The 16,329-nt window shown below is 58.5% G+C and overlaps 2 protein-coding genes across 2 annotated transcripts in view; both read left to right on the forward strand.

The window, feature by feature from the left end:
* RANGAP1 (Ran GTPase activating protein 1) overlaps positions 1-3,016 on the forward strand; it is a 24,958-nt gene extending 21,942 nt beyond the window's left edge. Inside the window, exons 14-16 of the mRNA XM_024737582.1 lie at positions 262-350; positions 623-744; positions 2,802-3,016. Of these exons, the coding sequence (XP_024593350.1) occupies positions 262-350; positions 623-744; positions 2,802-2,871 (281 nt within the window). The 3' untranslated portion in view covers positions 2,872-3,016. The remainder of the gene's footprint in view (positions 1-261; positions 351-622; positions 745-2,801) is intronic.
* A 5,457-nt stretch (positions 3,017-8,473) lies between these two features.
* CHADL (chondroadherin like) lies at positions 8,474-14,086 on the forward strand. The gene is made up of 5 exons (XM_024737596.1): positions 8,474-8,616; positions 10,125-10,293; positions 10,856-12,490; positions 13,018-13,184; positions 13,837-14,086. Exons 1-5 carry the CDS (start codon positions 8,474-8,476, stop codon positions 14,084-14,086), a joined length of 2,364 nt encoding a protein of 787 aa, XP_024593364.1.
* Positions 14,087-16,329: the final 2,243 nt, after the last annotated feature.

Here is a 16,329-nt window from a genome sequence, read left to right on the forward strand (position 1 = left end):
CTGAAACCTCCCCCAGCGGTGACCTGCCTCACTTAATCTCTGCCCAAGCCCATCTTATCTGTGAGGCCAGGACAGAGAAGGGCCAAGGTATCACAGCTGGCAGGTTGAGCCCTTCGCCTGGTGCTAGCTGTCCCCTCAGTCTGCCACCTGTGTCCACATCCCACCCGCTGTGTTCACCTCCTGATGAGCGCAGGAGACAGGGCCCAGCCTGTGTGCTCAGGGGCTGCGGGCCCTTAGACCTCTGCTGCTTCTGCCTTGCAGATACCTTGATGAAGAAGGCCTTCAGCTCATCCTCCTTCAACTCCAATGCCTTCCTCACCAGGCTCCTCATCCACATGGGGCTGCTCAAGGTGCGCTGGAAGGAGTGCGGGCCCCGGGGAGGGGGGGCGGGGGTGCACCAGAGGCTGCATCATCCCGCACCTCAAGTCCTGCGGGGGCCTGTCACCCACACTGGCCCCAGGCCTGGGTCTGCTTAAGCAGCCTCGGCCTTCGTGACAGGATTTAGGATTCAGCTTGACCTTGGCCGTGGGGCTGTCAGCAGGGGTCAGGTGGTGGAGACCTGGGGTCCCCCAGGTGACCTTTTGAAGCTCACCCTGCCTTCTGCTGTGTGTTCCCCTTGCAGAGTGAAGACAAGATCAAGGCCATTGCCAACCTGTACGGCCCCCTGATGGCATTGAATCACATGGTGCAGCAGGAGTACTTCCCCAAGGCCCTTGCCCCTCTGCTGCTGGCATTCGTGACCAAGTGAGTGTGCCCTCGTCAGCTCACGCGGCCGGTGGCCACGCGTGCAGGCCTCTGGTCAGCTGAGGCTTCCCTGGCCTGGTGACTGGGGCGTGTCAGAGGCCCTCACACCTCTCGGGCTCTCGGCATCTGTGTTTGAGTCTCACCACCGCTGTGCCCGGCTGAGGACACAGGGCTCGGGGACAGTGTCTCCCTGAGAGAGACAGGGGATGTGCACTGGCCCCGTCTTGCAGGCGAGGAAGCGAGCTCCGGGTCAAAGGAGGTGTGGGCCACGGTCGTGCTGCTGACCCAGGTCCTGTACCCGGCAGCGTCTCTGGGAGCAGTTCTGTGTTCATTCCCTCAGCTACCTAGGCCAAAGGGGTCTGCCCACTCGGCCTTCCACAGCCGCAGGCCCCTCTCCTGGGGACGCCGAGTGCCCAGACACACGAAACCTTGGCCTCCTCCTGGAGCGTCCTGGGAAAGGTGGGGCGCTGGCCACAGTCGAGTAAAAAGGAGCCTCCAGACCTCAGGGCCCATCAGGGGCGGGTTGGGAGGCTTGTCCCCATCCTCACTGAGGCCCTGTGTGGCCCCCAGCCGACGTCCGGCCATCCCCAGGCCTCAGTCTCCCCATTTGCCCAACCAAGGGGTGGGTGAGGTTGTCTCCTAGAGCTCTGACCAGCCACACTGGCGGTGAATCCAGCGCCTTGGGGGAAAGTGGGAGGGGGTGTAGGAGAAAGGAGGTGCCCGCACCCTGGGGGACGTGTAACACTGGCGGGTCCAGACCATCAGTCAGGGTGCTTAGAGCGTGGGACGAAGTGTCGTGGGGCAGCCCGCCTGGGGTGGGGGGTGAGGAGCACGCGCTGGTCCCCCAGGACCTAGCTGGCACTTCGGCCTCTTTGCCACCTGACATCTCTTAGTTCCGTGTGCATAGCAGCGCCTCCTTAGTTGGGCCTGACTCCCTTGCTGTGTCTGCCCCCCTCTCTGCCACCACACTCGCCCCACCCAAACCGCCCCTTGCACTGCAGCTGCTCCTCTGCCGGAGTCCAGGGCAAGTCCAAACCCTGGTCCTGGATCTCGTGCTGGCTGCAGCCTGGCCTCCCCGCAGCGAGGTGCACTCTCCCCACACCTGTTCCCTCTGCAGGAGATGTTGCCTCAACCTGTGGGCCTTCGCTCAGGCTGTCTGGGGTGTCCCCACGTGGTGGCCCTAGCCCCCGCCTGCCAACCCCTGATGAAGCCCAGCTCCCTCTGTCTCCTTCCAACCCCTGGTTGGGACTGTTCGCTCTGCATTCCCATCATCCCCTGTGTGGCCCTTGGGCTGGGCATGGACACCCTCGCCCTTGATGGTCAGTTGACAGGCTGCCTCCTCCTGGCTTGTTGCCTGCCTTCCAGTGCAGGCCTCAGTCTATTCCACTTTAAAAGAGGGGGGCTTGGTAAGAGCTGCCCCCAGGCCTTGGGGGTGACTGAGCGACGGTGGAGTGATATGCATGCCCCCTTCCCTCAAGTCCCAGCCCAGTGGTCTGGGATCCAAGCCCGGACGGGACCAGGTAAGGTGTCTGTGGGCTTCAGCCCTGGCTGCACCACAGGCTGACCCATCCCCCTGAGCATCTTTCACCAGTTTCTTTCTCTGCAGTGAGACTAATGATCTTGATGGTAACCTGTTACTCGTAGGGGCCCAGGTGGGACTCCTGTGGTCCACTCTTACATGTGCACTAGTGGCTGCTGAGGGCTCCCTGGCCCTGTGCACACTGGAGAGGCCTCGGAGAGCCTGTCTGGTGGAGAGCAGAGGCCCAGGTTCCCTGCCGGCTCGGCGGGCCTGTATTCTGGCCAGCTCTAGGCCATGTGGCCTCGGGTGTATCACCCGCCCCTCTTAGCCCCACCTACCTCCACCTGCAGAAGGTGGGAGCTACCGTCTCCCTTGCAAAGTCACTGTGAAAATGAGAACGATGGAGTCGGGTGTATATTTTGACCTCAGAAACGGCCCCCACTCCATCTTCACAGGTGGGAAACTGGCCCTGCTGTAGCCTGAGCTTCCTGGCCCCCAGAGGTGCCCGCCCCACCTGCTGACCCTTCTTTCCCCGCAGGCCCAATGGCGCCCTGGAATCCTGCTCCTTTGCCCGCCACAATCTACTGCAGACGCTCTACAAGGTCTAGACGCAATCTGGTCTCTCCCCATCCCTCGGCCTGGACCGGTGCCTTGGGAAGGGACTCAGAGGAAGGACTCTGGCCAGCAGCAGGGAGGGTCTTTGTCGTGTGTGTCGTGTCTCCTGAGTACGTGTGTTGGTGCGGCATATGTGCAGGTGTGTGCTTCGTGTCGGGGTTCGGATTTTTAACGTCTCCCTGCTGGACTGGCCCTGGTCCCGCTGGAGGGGAGCTGGCCCCCAGGCGGAAGGGCTGCAGGCTGCTCTGCCATTAAACTCACCGCCATCTGAGGACGCTCTGCTGATCTGTGCTGCAGGCACCAGGCCCTGGTGGCTGTCCCCACCCACCTTGCCTTCCTTATCCTCTGGGGCTGCACCAAAGCCTGGGGTGCTGCTGTCCGTGTGCTGTTCCCTCCGTGTTGTGGCTGGGTGTTTCCTGCCCCGCCTGGGGCTGCTCACCCGATGGCTGCCTCTGCTTCCTGTCGCCAAGTCCCGGTCCTGCAGCCGCCACTCTTCCTACCATCCACCCACGCTGTGCTGAGCCCTCAGCCCGAGGGCCAGAGACTGCTGTGCGTGGGGCCGCGAGCAGAGGGCAAGACCCTGGCACCCACACCGTGTGGACAGGAAGAGAAGCCAGTGGGCAGACGCTAGGGTCTAGGAGCTGGACTTGCCTGGACGGTGCCGGCTCTGTGCCCAGTGGGCCCTTCTCTGGCTGCGGAAGTGTCTGTGACAGGCCTGCGTGCTGAGCTGGAGGGGGCATCTGGGCAGGCCCAAACCTGTTCTCCAGCCTGGGGGGGCAGGGCCAGGGCCCACTGATGCCTGAGCTGCATCTTGGGCACCCTTAAGGATCTGGGGCAGGGGCCGGGTGGGGGCTGGGCATGCCCTGTGACACCTGTGCTTCCCCTCATGCTCTTTGTGTGTCTGGGCTGTGCCCGGGGCTTCACAAATAAAGTCATGTGTAGCAGCAGCAGAGACTTGAGAAGCTTTTCATCTAAAGTGGGCTGTTCTCAAGGCCTTGGTGCCTGGGGTCCCACCTCAGCATGGCCACTGTGACCCCATCTTGGTCTGTAGTAGGGGGGCAGTCCATCTTGCAGAAGAGCTGCCGGGCCAGCCCTGTGTCATGACCTGGGGCAGACCTGGATGCTTCCTCTGTTGTGCGCATGCCGGCTCCCATGGGACAGCTGGGCGGGTGGTACCCAGGAGGGGCAGCGACTCATAGGGGTCGGGGAGGGTGGTGGGACTCCTGCTCCGGGCAGGGGAGGATCTGAGTTGTGGCCTGTCTCACCTGCCTGGCCCCACTTCACCCTTTACCCGACCTCTGGGCTGCTGCTCCACTGGCCCCTTCATTGCCGCATTGGTGGGCCTGGCTGAGCTGGACGGTGTCCAGAGTTTGCCACAGGCCCTGCTGGCTGCACAGGCAGGGGGCCCTGGGCCTGCCTGGGAAGCCGCCACGGGGCCCAGAGTGGAGGGCACCACCCCTGGGGTCCTCCCCTCCGGCTGCCACAGCGGTGTGAGGATAGCCCAGCACTTCTTACTGCCCCTCCTAGACAGCAGGCACAGGAACAGAGGTCCCTCCGACGTTTTTTAGGGGGCAGTGTGTCTTTATTGGCCACAGACTACTCCAGCATCTCTCTAGGCCGGGTGGCAGAAGCGATGCCCAGGCCCTTGCCCTCCCCTCCTCCCAGCTGATAAAGCAGGTGGAGGTCCGACCAACTCCACCCCCATCTCCTTGCCTGGCCCTGTTTTGAGCTCTGGGGCTGCAGGTGCAGCCCTCGGAGAGCTCCCAGCCTGGTGCAAGAGACCATGTGTGGCCCAGAGTGGCGACTGTGGGCAGTGAGGTCAGAGAAGCCTTCAAGAGTGAGGGGTGTGAGAGCTGAGTCTTGAGGTTCAAACAGGACTTTTCACAGGTGATATCTGAGAGACGGAGAAGCTGCAGCTTGGAGCCGAATAGGGGTCTGTCCAAGGTTTTCTGGCCTGGGTGTTCCTTCCCTCCAGGCCACCCAGGGCTGGCCCTTGTTCCTACCTAGCTAATGCGGGTCCAAGCTTCAGATCAGACTGAGAGAAGCAGCACAGATCTCGTTTCCTTAACCTCACAACAGGTCGGCAGTGCCTGACTCCTGGGACCCTGGGACTGAGGAGGGTGCCCCGCCCCTGCTCCAGGTGCCTGAGCACCGTGATTTGGGGTCTGCAAGATCACAGATGCCTTTGCCTGGGCAGCCTGTGACCCCCACATACGAAGGCCTGCTCAGCACCAGGCTATTCCCACTAAAAGGAGCTCAGCTATGGGCCAGGAGCTCACAAACTATCAATTCCATTCTAAAAGCTCAGACTGGAAACCCCCCAGGAAGCATGGCAGAAGGCACTCCTAGCAGCACTGTTTGATGGCAGGAACCTAGAAGTGACTCACAGGCCATCAGGAAAATGGATCAGGAGCAAAGCCGCACAACGCAGTGTTACACAGCAGTGACAATGCATCCACTGCGGCTCGGCATGCACCGTGCACGCCATGGGTGGATCAATAGTGACGTCGAGTGAAGAAAATCTGTCTAACGCCCTTAGTTCAAAAGCCAGTAAATGGAACGTGTGGGCCTGTGTATGCGTGTGACAAACCCAGCTTTCAGGATAGGAGTTAGTCTGGGGAGGGCAGGGGACAGGACGGGGTGGAAGCACAGTTAGGCCACCGTCGTGCACCAAGATTCTAAGTGATCCAAATTCATTTGCCTAAGGAGCCATATTTTTTAAAGGAAAATTAAACACAGGAGAGCATTTCTTGACACAAAAAGCACAAGCCATCAGAAAACTTGCCTATTTCAAAATAAAAAGTGAAAAACAATGACCAAAAATACCGTAAAAGTTAACGACAAGGTGAGAGAGTAGAAAGACATTGCGACATATATAACAAGGATTCATGTTGAGAATATACATCCAGTTGAAAATTGGGCAAAGGGTATAAACAGGCAGTTCACAGAAGAGGAGACCTGAAGAGCAAAAAGAAATGTTCAGGCTTCCCTGGTGGCACAATGGTTAATAATCTGCCTGCCAATGCAAGGGACATGGGTTCGAGCCCTGGCCCGGGAAGATCCCACATGCCACGGAGCAACTAAGCCCGTGCGCCGCAACTACTGAAGCCCGCGCGCCTAGAGCCTGTGCTCCACGACAAGAGAATCCACCGCAATGAGAAGCCCGCGCACCGCAATAAAGAGTAGCCACCGCTCGCCGCAACTAGAGGAAGCCCGTGCGCAGCAATGAAGACCCAACACAGCCAAAAATAAATAAAATAAATTTAAAAAAAGGAATTATGTTCAACTTTACTGGAAAATAAGGAAACGTGAAATACAACCACAGATAATACCATTTCAGACCAGACTGGCAAATACGATTAAAAGAGGTGACACCAGGAAAGAGGTGAATCTGGCACGTCTTACACATTGCTGGAGGGATGTCAAACTAATAAAAGCCACTATAGACAGCAATTTGGCAGGTACTGAGAAAGCTGAAAATGCATGTAGCCCGTGACCCCAAATTCCATTTCTAAGGATCTACTTGAGAGAAACTTGTATGTGTACACAAGGAGACATGTACAACAGCAGCCTGATGAGGGATACCAGAAAATTAAGAAATAACCAAATGTCCGTAAGTAGAATAGTTAGATGATGGCACGTGCATGCAGTGAGATCTCATGTAGCAGTTAAAATGAGTAAACCGGATGCAGAAGCTACCTGTATCCACTGAGTAAATCTTCAAAAAACACTGCTGAGTGAAAGAAACAAGTTTGCAAAATAATATGCACTGTTTGATACATTTTTAAAAATTAATGCCCTATATCGTAAAATTATACTACTTCATGAAAGGGGTTGCCTCTGGGTAGAAAGGGAGGAGAGAGAACGAGACTACACCTCCTTATTACCTGCGTCTGGGGCAGATTGCGCTCCTGCCTCTGTCCCATGCCGCTGTTGTGGAATATTTATAGAAGGGAATGCTGGAATTACTATATAAAAATGAACGAATTTTTACAATATGCACCATAGGTGAATCTCACTAAAATAATACTGATTAAAAAAAGCCAGACAGGGCTTCCCTGGTGGCGCAGTGGTTAAGAATCCGCCTGCCAATGCAGGGGACACGGGTTCGAGCCCTGATCCGGGAAGATCCCATGTGCCGCGGAGCAACGAAGCCAGTGCGCCACAACTACTGAGCCTGTGCTCCAGTACCCGCATGCCACAACTACTGAAGTCCGCGCACCTAGAGCCCGTGCTCCGCAACAAGAGAAGCCACCGCAATGAGAAGCCTGCGCACTGCAACGAAGAGTAGCCCCCGCTCGCTGCAACTAGAGAAAGCCCGCGCGCAGCAACGAAGACCCAACAAAGCCAAAAAAAAAAAAAAAAAGCCAGACATAAAAAGATAAACACTGGGGACTTCCCTGGTGGTCCAGTGGTTAAGAATCCACCTTCCAATGCAGGGGACGCAGGGTTCGATCCCTGGTCAGGGAACTAAGATCCCACATGCCTCGGGGCAACTAAGCCCGCATGCCGCAACTACTGAGCACTCGCGGGCCGCAACTAGACGGAAGACCACGTGCTGCAACGAAGATCCCGTGTGCCGCAACAAAGACCCGACACAGCCAAATAAATAAACAGATATAGGGGGTAAAAAGAAGGATGCACACTGTGCAATACTGTTGCTAGAACTTGCTGAGTGAAATAAAGCACATGCAGAAGTCTGTGTGTGAGGGCTTCCCTGGCGGTCCAGTGGTTAAGACTCCGCGTTCCCAATACAGGGGGCCTAGGTTCGATCCCTGGTCAGGGAACTAGATCCCACATGCCGAAACTAGGACCCGGTGCAGCCAAATAAATGTTAATAAAAAGTCTGTGTGTGGTGTGACACTATTTCTTGTTTGTTTTTTGTTTTTAAAGCCAAAAAACAGTAATGAAAGCTGCATTTCCACCAGAAACACAGATCTAAAGTATCATAGGATCTGAAAAATCATAGCATACATTGCTATGGTCTAGATGAACTATTTCATTTTTTAAAAAAATGCACATGTCCCCAGGAAGATAAGTATTTAGGTATTCTTTGCAGCACTGTATAACAAAAAATTGGACGCAACCTAAACGTCTAAGATGAGTGAGTGAGTTGATACACTTACACAGTGGAATACCGTACAAGTCAACATGAAAGAATATACCTAAGAAGAATCAATTTAGGTAGTTCCCTGATGTTGAGTGAAAAAAAACAAATTTACAGAAGAATTTATGTACAGTGCTAAACAATGTATGTAAATGTATTATAAGCACAAAACAGGGCAGAGTTAACTGTTCTTGAGCACCTACTATGTGCCAGGTGCCTACCTTAACCCCCAGAGCAACCCTATGAGCTAGTTACTGATACTCTGTCTTTTCACAGAGTAGGAAACTGAGGCTCGGTGAGGTGCAGCCCTGCCCAGGGACACAGCCGGAGGAAGCCTAGGTCTGGGACCCACTGGCCAGCCCCTTGAGGCCCCTCCCTGCTCGGCCGGTCCAGGGACTCGGGTCTCAGGCCTGGGCCAGGATTCTGAGCAAGAAGCCCTGCAACTTCAGCCGCTGCTCCTGCCGTGCCCGCCCCTCACTCACCTCACAATGCCTCCCATTCAGCCCTGTCCCCGCTGCCAGGTCTGCGGGCTGGGAGGGGGGCTCCCGCTGGCGTCCAGGCAGGGACCGTTGCCAGCCTTCCCCTGTGCTGCATTTCCAGGCTGGACTGGCCGTGCGATCGACATGGCGGGGTGAGTCTTTGGGCCCTGCGGTGGCAAGGTGGGTTAGAGAAGCTGAGTGCCTACAGGCAAACCCCTGCCCCTCTCTGGGCCTCTCAGGGGCTGGGGGACAGGGGCTCTGGGATCTCCCGGGGCAGAGATTCTCCAAGGGTCTCTCTGAAATGGGTTCCGAGGAAGACGGTGAACGTGGCCGCTCCCAGGAGCTCCCCTGGGCTAGTCCTCCAGGAGCCTGTCTGAGCGCTAGGCAGGCCTGAGGCCTGGACGCTTGTCCTTCAGGGATCTGTCCCCACACCCCCGACCTGCCCTGAGCCTCAGCCTCACTACAGCTCTACAGGATGCCACCAGCCCCAAGGCCGGGCTGGACCCTGGGACCCCAAGGAAACTGAAAACCGCATGGTGACAGCCAACCCAGTGAGTGGAAACACGGGAGGCTCAGGGTGGGAGTCAGCCCAGGGATCAGGAAGGGTTGCTCAGAGAGCTGAGGACAGAGGGAAAAGCTGGTGAGGCAGAGAGGAGGGAGCTGCTTTGCGTGCTGATGGTGGGGGAGCCCGGGGTGCCACTGAAGGGTCTGAGCGGGTACCAGTTGGGGAATCAGGAGTCAGGATTTCCCAGCAAAGGCAGTGAGGAGAGGCTGGAGGGTTTTCAGCCGGGGGTGTCAGGGCCCGTCTGTATCTTGGAAAGTTCCCTTTGGTCGGTTCCCTTTGAGCGGAAGTGGGGAAGCCAGGAGTGCCACCGTGGCGCGGGCCTCCCTGTGGAGAGGCAGGCGGTAGTTGTGAGGTAAAGGGGTCCAGCTGGGTATTGGGTAGATGGGGAGTGGATGGACAGACAGGAAAGTGGACAGACCTTGCCCAAAGCACAGCCCCAAGGCCATACCCGCAGTTCCCCCCATCCCAGGCCAGGCCAGCGGGGTGGCACTAAGATGAAGAGAGGACAACAGACGAATAAACAGGAGAGAAGTTGGAGCCCCTTGCTTGCCTGTCAGAGTGGCTCTGACCAGCCATTAAGGCTCCTCAGGGCTTTCGGATCCCACGACACCTGGTCTCCCAAGTCGTGCCAGCCCTGGGTCCTCCCCTCCGGCTGCCAGGCTGTCTTCTCGAGGTGGGTGCCATTACGCTCCCTGCCACCACGGTGCTGATGCCACTTCCGTCTGAGGAACGGCTGATTCTCTCTCCACCGCCAACCTCACCCTGGGAGGACACAACTCCCCCTGGACCCGGGGGCTTCTGCACAGCCTGGGCACACCTCTGAACTGCATTCGGCAAGGCCTCACTGAGCCACTGGCAGACAATCAAAGGGACTTGCCAGGTTGCCTTTCTGAGCATGTTTCCTCTGGTATAAAACAGGGATAACAATGCAATCTATGCTCTGGGGAGGGGTTGGAGGCTCAGGGTAATGACAGCTTCCCTGGGGCCAAAGGAGGAAGACATCTGAGGGGCTCTGGGACAAGAGCTGGGGCTCAGTGAGTGGACAGTGTGGGACACTTGCTCCTGTGAACACCTGACCCTTCTTCTCTCTGCCAGGCCCCAGAGTGTCTCCGTGGTGCTGCTGCTTCCTCTGCTGCTGCCACTGGGGCCAACGTGGCATGCAGCTGCCCAGCGCTGCCCACAGACCTGCGTCTGCGACAATTCCAGGCGGCATGTGGCCTGCCGGCACCAGAACCTCACCGAGGTGCCAAATGCCATCCCTGAGGTCAGCAGGGCAAGATGGGGTGGTGGGGGTGACAGCAGGAGGAGCCCGGGCTGGCACCAGTGGATCTGCCATTGCCGGGCTGGGAGGCCTTGGCAAGTCACTTTTCCTCTCTGAGCCTCAGTCTTCACATCTGTAAAATGGGAATGATAATAACCAACAACAGGGAGACAATCTATTTAAAATGCTATGCAATTGGAACAAGTTAGGTGACCTATATAGATACAGCATTGAGTTAATTACAGGCCCTGTGGGCAGAGAACTAGGGATATACTGGACTAAGGTATGGTCTCTGTCCTATGGAGTCAAGAGCTAGAGGAAAAGAGTGAAAATAAAGGGGCAGTGACAATTCAATGTGAAAAGTGCTAGACTAGGGGATACCCAGGTGGCTGGGGAGGAAGGCTTCCAGGAGGAGGTGTCAGGGAGCAGGATGAAGAGAATGAAGGAAACTTGAGGGGGAAGAGTGTTCCAGGTGAGGGAACAGCACGTGCAAAGGCCAGGGTAAGCAAGGGGCACAGGCCGTGGTCCTGGTGCCGCTCAGCCTCCCCTACCTCTCCCTGCTCAGCTGACCCAGCGGCTGGACCTCCAGGGCAACATGCTGAAGCTGATCCCCGCAGCTGCCTTCCGGGACCTGCCTTACCTGACACACCTGGACCTGCGGCACTGCCAGGTGGAGCTGGTGGCCGAGGGTGCCTTCCGAGGCCTGGGCCGCCTGCTCCTCCTCAACCTGGCCTCCAACCGCCTGAACGCGCTGCCCCAGGAGGCGCTGGACGGGCTAGGCTCGCTGCGGCGGCTGGAGCTGGAGGGGAACCTGCTGGAGGAGCTGCGGCCGGGGACGTTCGGGGCGCTGGGTGCGCTGGCCACGCTGAATCTGGCCCACAACGCCCTCGTCTACCTGCCCGCCATGGCCTTCCAGGGGCTGGTGCGCGCCCGCTGGCTGCAGCTGTCCCACAACGCGCTCAGCGTGCTGGCCCCCGAGGCCCTGGCCGGCCTGCCCGCCCTGCGCCGCCTCAGCCTGCACCACAATGAGCTGCAGTCCCTGCCCGGGGCGACCTTGTCCCAGGCCCGCGGCCTGGCCCGCCTCGAGCTGGGCCACAACCCCTTCACCTACACGGGCGAGGAGGACGGGCTGGTGCTGCCCGGCCTGCGGGAGTTGAGGCTGGACCACGGGGCCCTGCAGGCCCTGGACCCCAGGGCCTTTGCCCACTGCCCCCGCCTGCACACCCTGGACCTCCGTGGGAACCAGCTGGATGCCCTGCAGCCGCTGCAGGGCCCGGGTCAGCTGCGCCGGCTGCGGCTGCAGGGGAACCCGCTGCGGTGCGACTGCCGGGCTCGGCCCCTGCTCCAGTGGCTGGCGCGTGCGCGCGTGCGCTCGACGGACCTGCGCTGCCCCGGAGCCGGGGCGGAGGAGGAAGAGGAGGAGGTGGCGGCCGCGCGGCCCCGTGTCCCTGCCGGCACCTCCAAGGAGAAGGCTGGGGCGGCCGGGCCCTGCCCTCGCGCCTGCGTGTGCGCCCCTGAGTTCCGGCACAGCGGCTGTGAGGGCCGCGGCCTGCAGGTCGTGCCCCGCGGCTTCCCCAACGACACCCAGCTCCTGGACCTGAGGCAGAACCACTTCCCTTTGGTGCCCCGAGAGGCCTTCCCGGGCCTGGGCCAGCTGGTGTCGCTGCACCTGCAGCACTGCGGCATCACAGAGCTGGAAGCAGGCGCCCTGGCGGGGCTGGGCAGCCTGCTCTACCTCTACCTCTCGGACAACACGCTCTCCAGCCTCAGCGCTGCCTCCCTCGAAGGGGCGCCCTGCCTGGGCTACCTGTACCTGGAGCGCAACCGCTTCCTGCAGGTGCCAGGGGCCGCCCTGCGCGCCCTGCCCAGCCTCTTCTCCCTGCACTTGCAGGACAACGCTCTGGACCGCCTGGCACTGGGGGACCTGGCAGGCATGCGGGCCTTGCGCTGGCTCTACCTGAGTGGGAACCGCATCACCCAAGTGTCCCCCGGGGCACTGGGCCCCGCTCAGGAGCTGGAGAAGCTGCACCTGGATAGGAACCAGCTGCGAGAGGTGCCCACTGCGGCCCTGGAGGGGCTGCCTGCCCTCCTGGAGCTGCAGCTCTCGGGGAACCCGCTCAGGGCCCTGCAAGATGGGGCCTTCTGGCCCGTGAGCCGCTCGCTGCAACACCTTTTCCTGAACAGCAGTGGCCTGGAGCAGGTGGGCACAGGGGGAACAGGGGTGAGGGGAGGCAGCACGAGGGTCTACGCAGCTTGCGTTCACTCAACCAACACTGCCGCCCCTGCAGTGCCAGGCCCGAGGGCGGGCATGGGGTCCCTGAGATGAGCCCGACCCTGCACCTGCCCCAGGGAGCTCAGGTGTGGGCCACAGACCAGGAGGAATGCTGTGCCACACGGAGGGGCTTGGCAGGGAGGGCACTGCCGAGGCGTGGAGGAGGGAGGAACGTGGATCCGTGGGGTTACCTACTGTTGCATACTTTGTGGGCAGAGCTTTGCCAATATGTGGGGGTCCAGGCATAACAGAAAGAACCATGGACTGGGGGTCTGTGTGAGTTGCAAAGGGCACGTGCTTTGGCAAAACCTGGGTTTCCACCCCAGCACTGCCCTTCCTGCCCATCTTGGGCTCTCTACTCCCCTTCTGCACGGGGAGCATGAGGCTCCCTCCCAGGCCTGGGGGTGGGACAGGCCTGGCAGGAGCTCACACCAGGGCCTGGCACCTTCTTGCAGATTTCTCCGGGGGCTTTCTTGGGCCTGGGGCCTCGGCTCCAGAGCCTACATCTGCAAAAGAATCAGTTGCAGGCCCTGCCCGCCCTGCCTGGTCTCAGCCAGCTTGAGCTCATCGACCTCAGTGGCAATCCCTTCCACTGTGACTGCCAGCTGCTCCCACTTCACAGGTAAGCACCCCCAACTGAAGGCCCCAGCTGGGGACCCAGCAGCTGCTCTCAGTCAAGCCCTTGTGCCATCTGAGCTCCTTTGGCGGGCGAGGATCCTTCCAGGGCCAGCTACCCTTCCTGGGGGAGCCAGACATCCACGGGGCTTGGGTGGGCTTCTCTGAGCCCCTGTTCCCTCATCTATAAAGTGGGAATGAAATCTGCCCAGCCTAGTGGGGTGGGACCTAGTAAATGTGTGAGAGCACTTTACGTCATTGCCTAAGAAAGCAACAAGAACCGTGGAGTCTGGTGACGTGGGCTCAAATCCACCTCTGTGACTGACCATCTACCTTTGAGCCATGTGGCCTCTCTGTGCCGGCCCCTCATCTGGAAAGGGGATGATAGCGATTGCGTCCACCTCCTGGAGGTGGTCGTAAGAATTACATTAAATTAGATAGCTTATCTAGATTGAACAGCGTCTGGGTCTTCAGCCCTCTGGAACTCTTTATTACTGGCCCACTGTTACAGGGAGGGGATTGAAGGTTGAAATGACTTGCTCAGGGTCACATAATTGGTGAGTGGTCGAGTCCCACTGCCCCCACATCACTGAGGACCTCTTCGCTCTCCTCAGGAAAGCTCAGCACAGCAGCTTCCCCAAACCCCCTTTTCTCCTCAGGTGGCTCACTGGGCTGAACCTGCACGTGGGGGCCGCCTGTGCCGCCCCTCCCAGTGCCCGTGGCCAGAGCGTGAAGGCCGCAGCTGCTGTCTTTGAAGCCTGCCCGGGCTGGGCTGCCGGGAAGGCCAAGCGGACGCCGGCCCCCAGGCCTAGTGCCCAGAGGACCCCCATGAAGGGAAGACGGCAGGGAGCAAACAAGGTTGGTTGGGGGCAGGTGCAGGGAGGCCTCGCTGGGTGGGTCAGGTTTTAAAGCCCCTGGGGTAGCAGGGATCTGACTTGTCTTGGTCCCAATTTCATGAGGTTCTAGATCTGGGTAATGACCCTGTTGCTTCCATTAAAAAATGTCTATCCCCCTCTCCTTACCTCCTCCACCTCTGGGCTAAGCCCAGAGTGGGTTTGTAAGGAAATGACTGTTTCATCCCATGGGACAATGGCCTTCCCGATTAAGCTGCAGCATCCCAGGACCCTAGGTATCCATGAGAACCCCACCGTGACTGTTACTGCTGGATTGCCATTGATTCAGCCTGTCCCCACCTGATCTTGGGGGCCTCGCTCATCCCTGGGGCGGGAAGAGCAGGAGTGCAGGTGTGTGGTTGGTGCCACGGGTCGGACTCCATCACCCCCTTGACGTTACGTTTGCTATCCGGACAAACCCATTCACACTGGAACGCTCAGTTGTAGCAAAATCTCGCAGCTCATCAGAGAAGAGTGGGCAGGACACGGGCACCCCTCCACGTGGCGACCCATGCTGGGTGGTGAGGGGATGTAGACCTTAGAGGAAAGCCGTGACCAGAACAGGGTGGGCTCTGGGAAGGAGGGGAGAGGGCTCTGCCTGCTTCTGGACCTGCAGCTTGAAGAGTTGGGGCACCTAGGGACCATCAGATGGTGTTTGTATTAGTTCCCTAGGTCTGCAGTACCACAAACTACCACAAGCTGGGTGGCTCAGAACCACAGAAATGTATTGTCTCACTGATGTGGAGGTTAGAAGCCTGGAATCAGAGTGCTGGCGGGGCTGTGCTTCCTCTGAGGCCTCGAGGCGAGGGTCCTTCCGTGCCCCGTCCAGCCTCCGCGGGCCCCAGATGTTCCTTGGCTGTGGCAGCACAAGCCCCGTCCCTGCCTCCACCGTCACATGTCTTCCCGTGTCTCTGCACATCGTCTTCCTGCTGGATGTGTCCAAATTCCCCCTTTTTATGAGGACACGAGTCATTAGATCAGGGCCCACCCTAATGACCTCATTTTAACTGGATCACCTCTGTGAAGACCCTATTTCGAAATAAGGCCTTATTCTGAGGTGTATCTTTTTCGTGGGGACTTAATTCAACCCGAAACAGTGTTCGTTGTGGAGGTCGGCTGGGAGTGAGGAAGAACCCCTAAAAAGGCCTCAGGCTGAAGGTGAGCATTCGGCCTTAGAAGCGAGACCTGGAACCAGGGTCGATGACGGCGGCCATACTTGGTGAACACTGGGGCGGCGCTTTCTGCCGGGAGTTGTGAACAGCACCGGCGTCGATGCTGAGCTTGACTCGGGAGCAGCAGCCCCGACGGGTTCACCTCCAGGTCTGGACTCTCATTAAAAGACCCGCACGCCAATCCCACATTTTGTAGCTGCGACAGGAATGGGGCCACGCGGGCCACCCCATGCAACCACCCTTTCTGACACGGAGATACGCCACCAAACAGGCTTTTTGTTTTTACTTTGTTGAAAGTGGCAGCTTCCTCCCAGGAATACCAAGACATCGAAGGAGGATAAGGGGCCTGAGCCCTGGCAGGGTGTTCTGGGCTGGGGGACTTGCCTGGCCGAAGGCACCTGGCAGACGAGCATGGGCTTGCTCCCACTGCTGTCATTTAACAGTTGTCAAGCCATCAAGTTACTGAACTTTAACGAGTCCTCTGTCTCTTATGCGTAAAATGAGTCAGCGTGTCCTCACGGGATTACCGTGAAGATGAAGCGAGCCGTGTGAACGCCTGTACACTAGCGCCTGTCATATGAGGCTATCACAAACGGTAGTGCCCTTGCTTCCCGTCCCTCAAGCAGAGCTGAGGATCCAGATGGGGATGATAGTAAAGGGAGGTGTTTGCACGTGGCCCAATCTGCACCAGGGAGCTGCTGCAGGCTGTCAAGCAGTGGGAGCAGGGAGTGGAAGTGGTTCTGTTCTTTAGGATATTTCCCAGCCATCAGGTGGCCCCGCTGCTGTGAGACTTCGAGACCTGGTTCCATCCAAGGGCAATCGAGGAACAAGGTTCATTCTGTGCCTTAAGCTATTATGTCCCAGAGGTCAACACTTCCATCTGTAACAAATTAACCTCTAGGTCCCAGCAACACGCTATGTACACTTTATCACATACTTGGGCTTTCTGGAACCTGTGGTTTTGGGAGGGGAATGGCTGAAACATAAATAAGGAGAATATAGCATGTTGTTGCTATGGAGACGGGGAGCTCCGGAGATGACAGATGACACTTGTGTTCTGCACTCTTCATGTGTGAACTCACCCAGT

This window comes from Neophocaena asiaeorientalis, unplaced genomic scaffold (assembly GCF_003031525.2).
Source record: "Neophocaena asiaeorientalis asiaeorientalis breed wild unplaced genomic scaffold, Neophocaena_asiaeorientalis_V1.1 scaffold242, whole genome shotgun sequence".
In the NCBI taxonomy this organism is placed as follows: domain Eukaryota; kingdom Metazoa; phylum Chordata; class Mammalia; order Artiodactyla; family Phocoenidae; genus Neophocaena; species Neophocaena asiaeorientalis.

Excerpts from the sequence above, each read along its gene's own strand:
- CHADL (XM_024737596.1), top strand. The coding sequence starts at position 8,474 with ATGCCTCCCATTCAGCCCTGTCCCCGCTGCCAGGTCTGCGGGCTGGGA. Across the intron at positions 8,617-10,124 it reads CGTGCGATCGACATGGCGGG|GCCCCAGAGTGTCTCCGTGG; the intron begins GTGAGTCTTTGG and ends TCTCTCTGCCAG. Across the intron at positions 12,491-13,017 it reads ACAGCAGTGGCCTGGAGCAG|ATTTCTCCGGGGGCTTTCTT; the intron begins GTGGGCACAGGG and ends ACCTTCTTGCAG.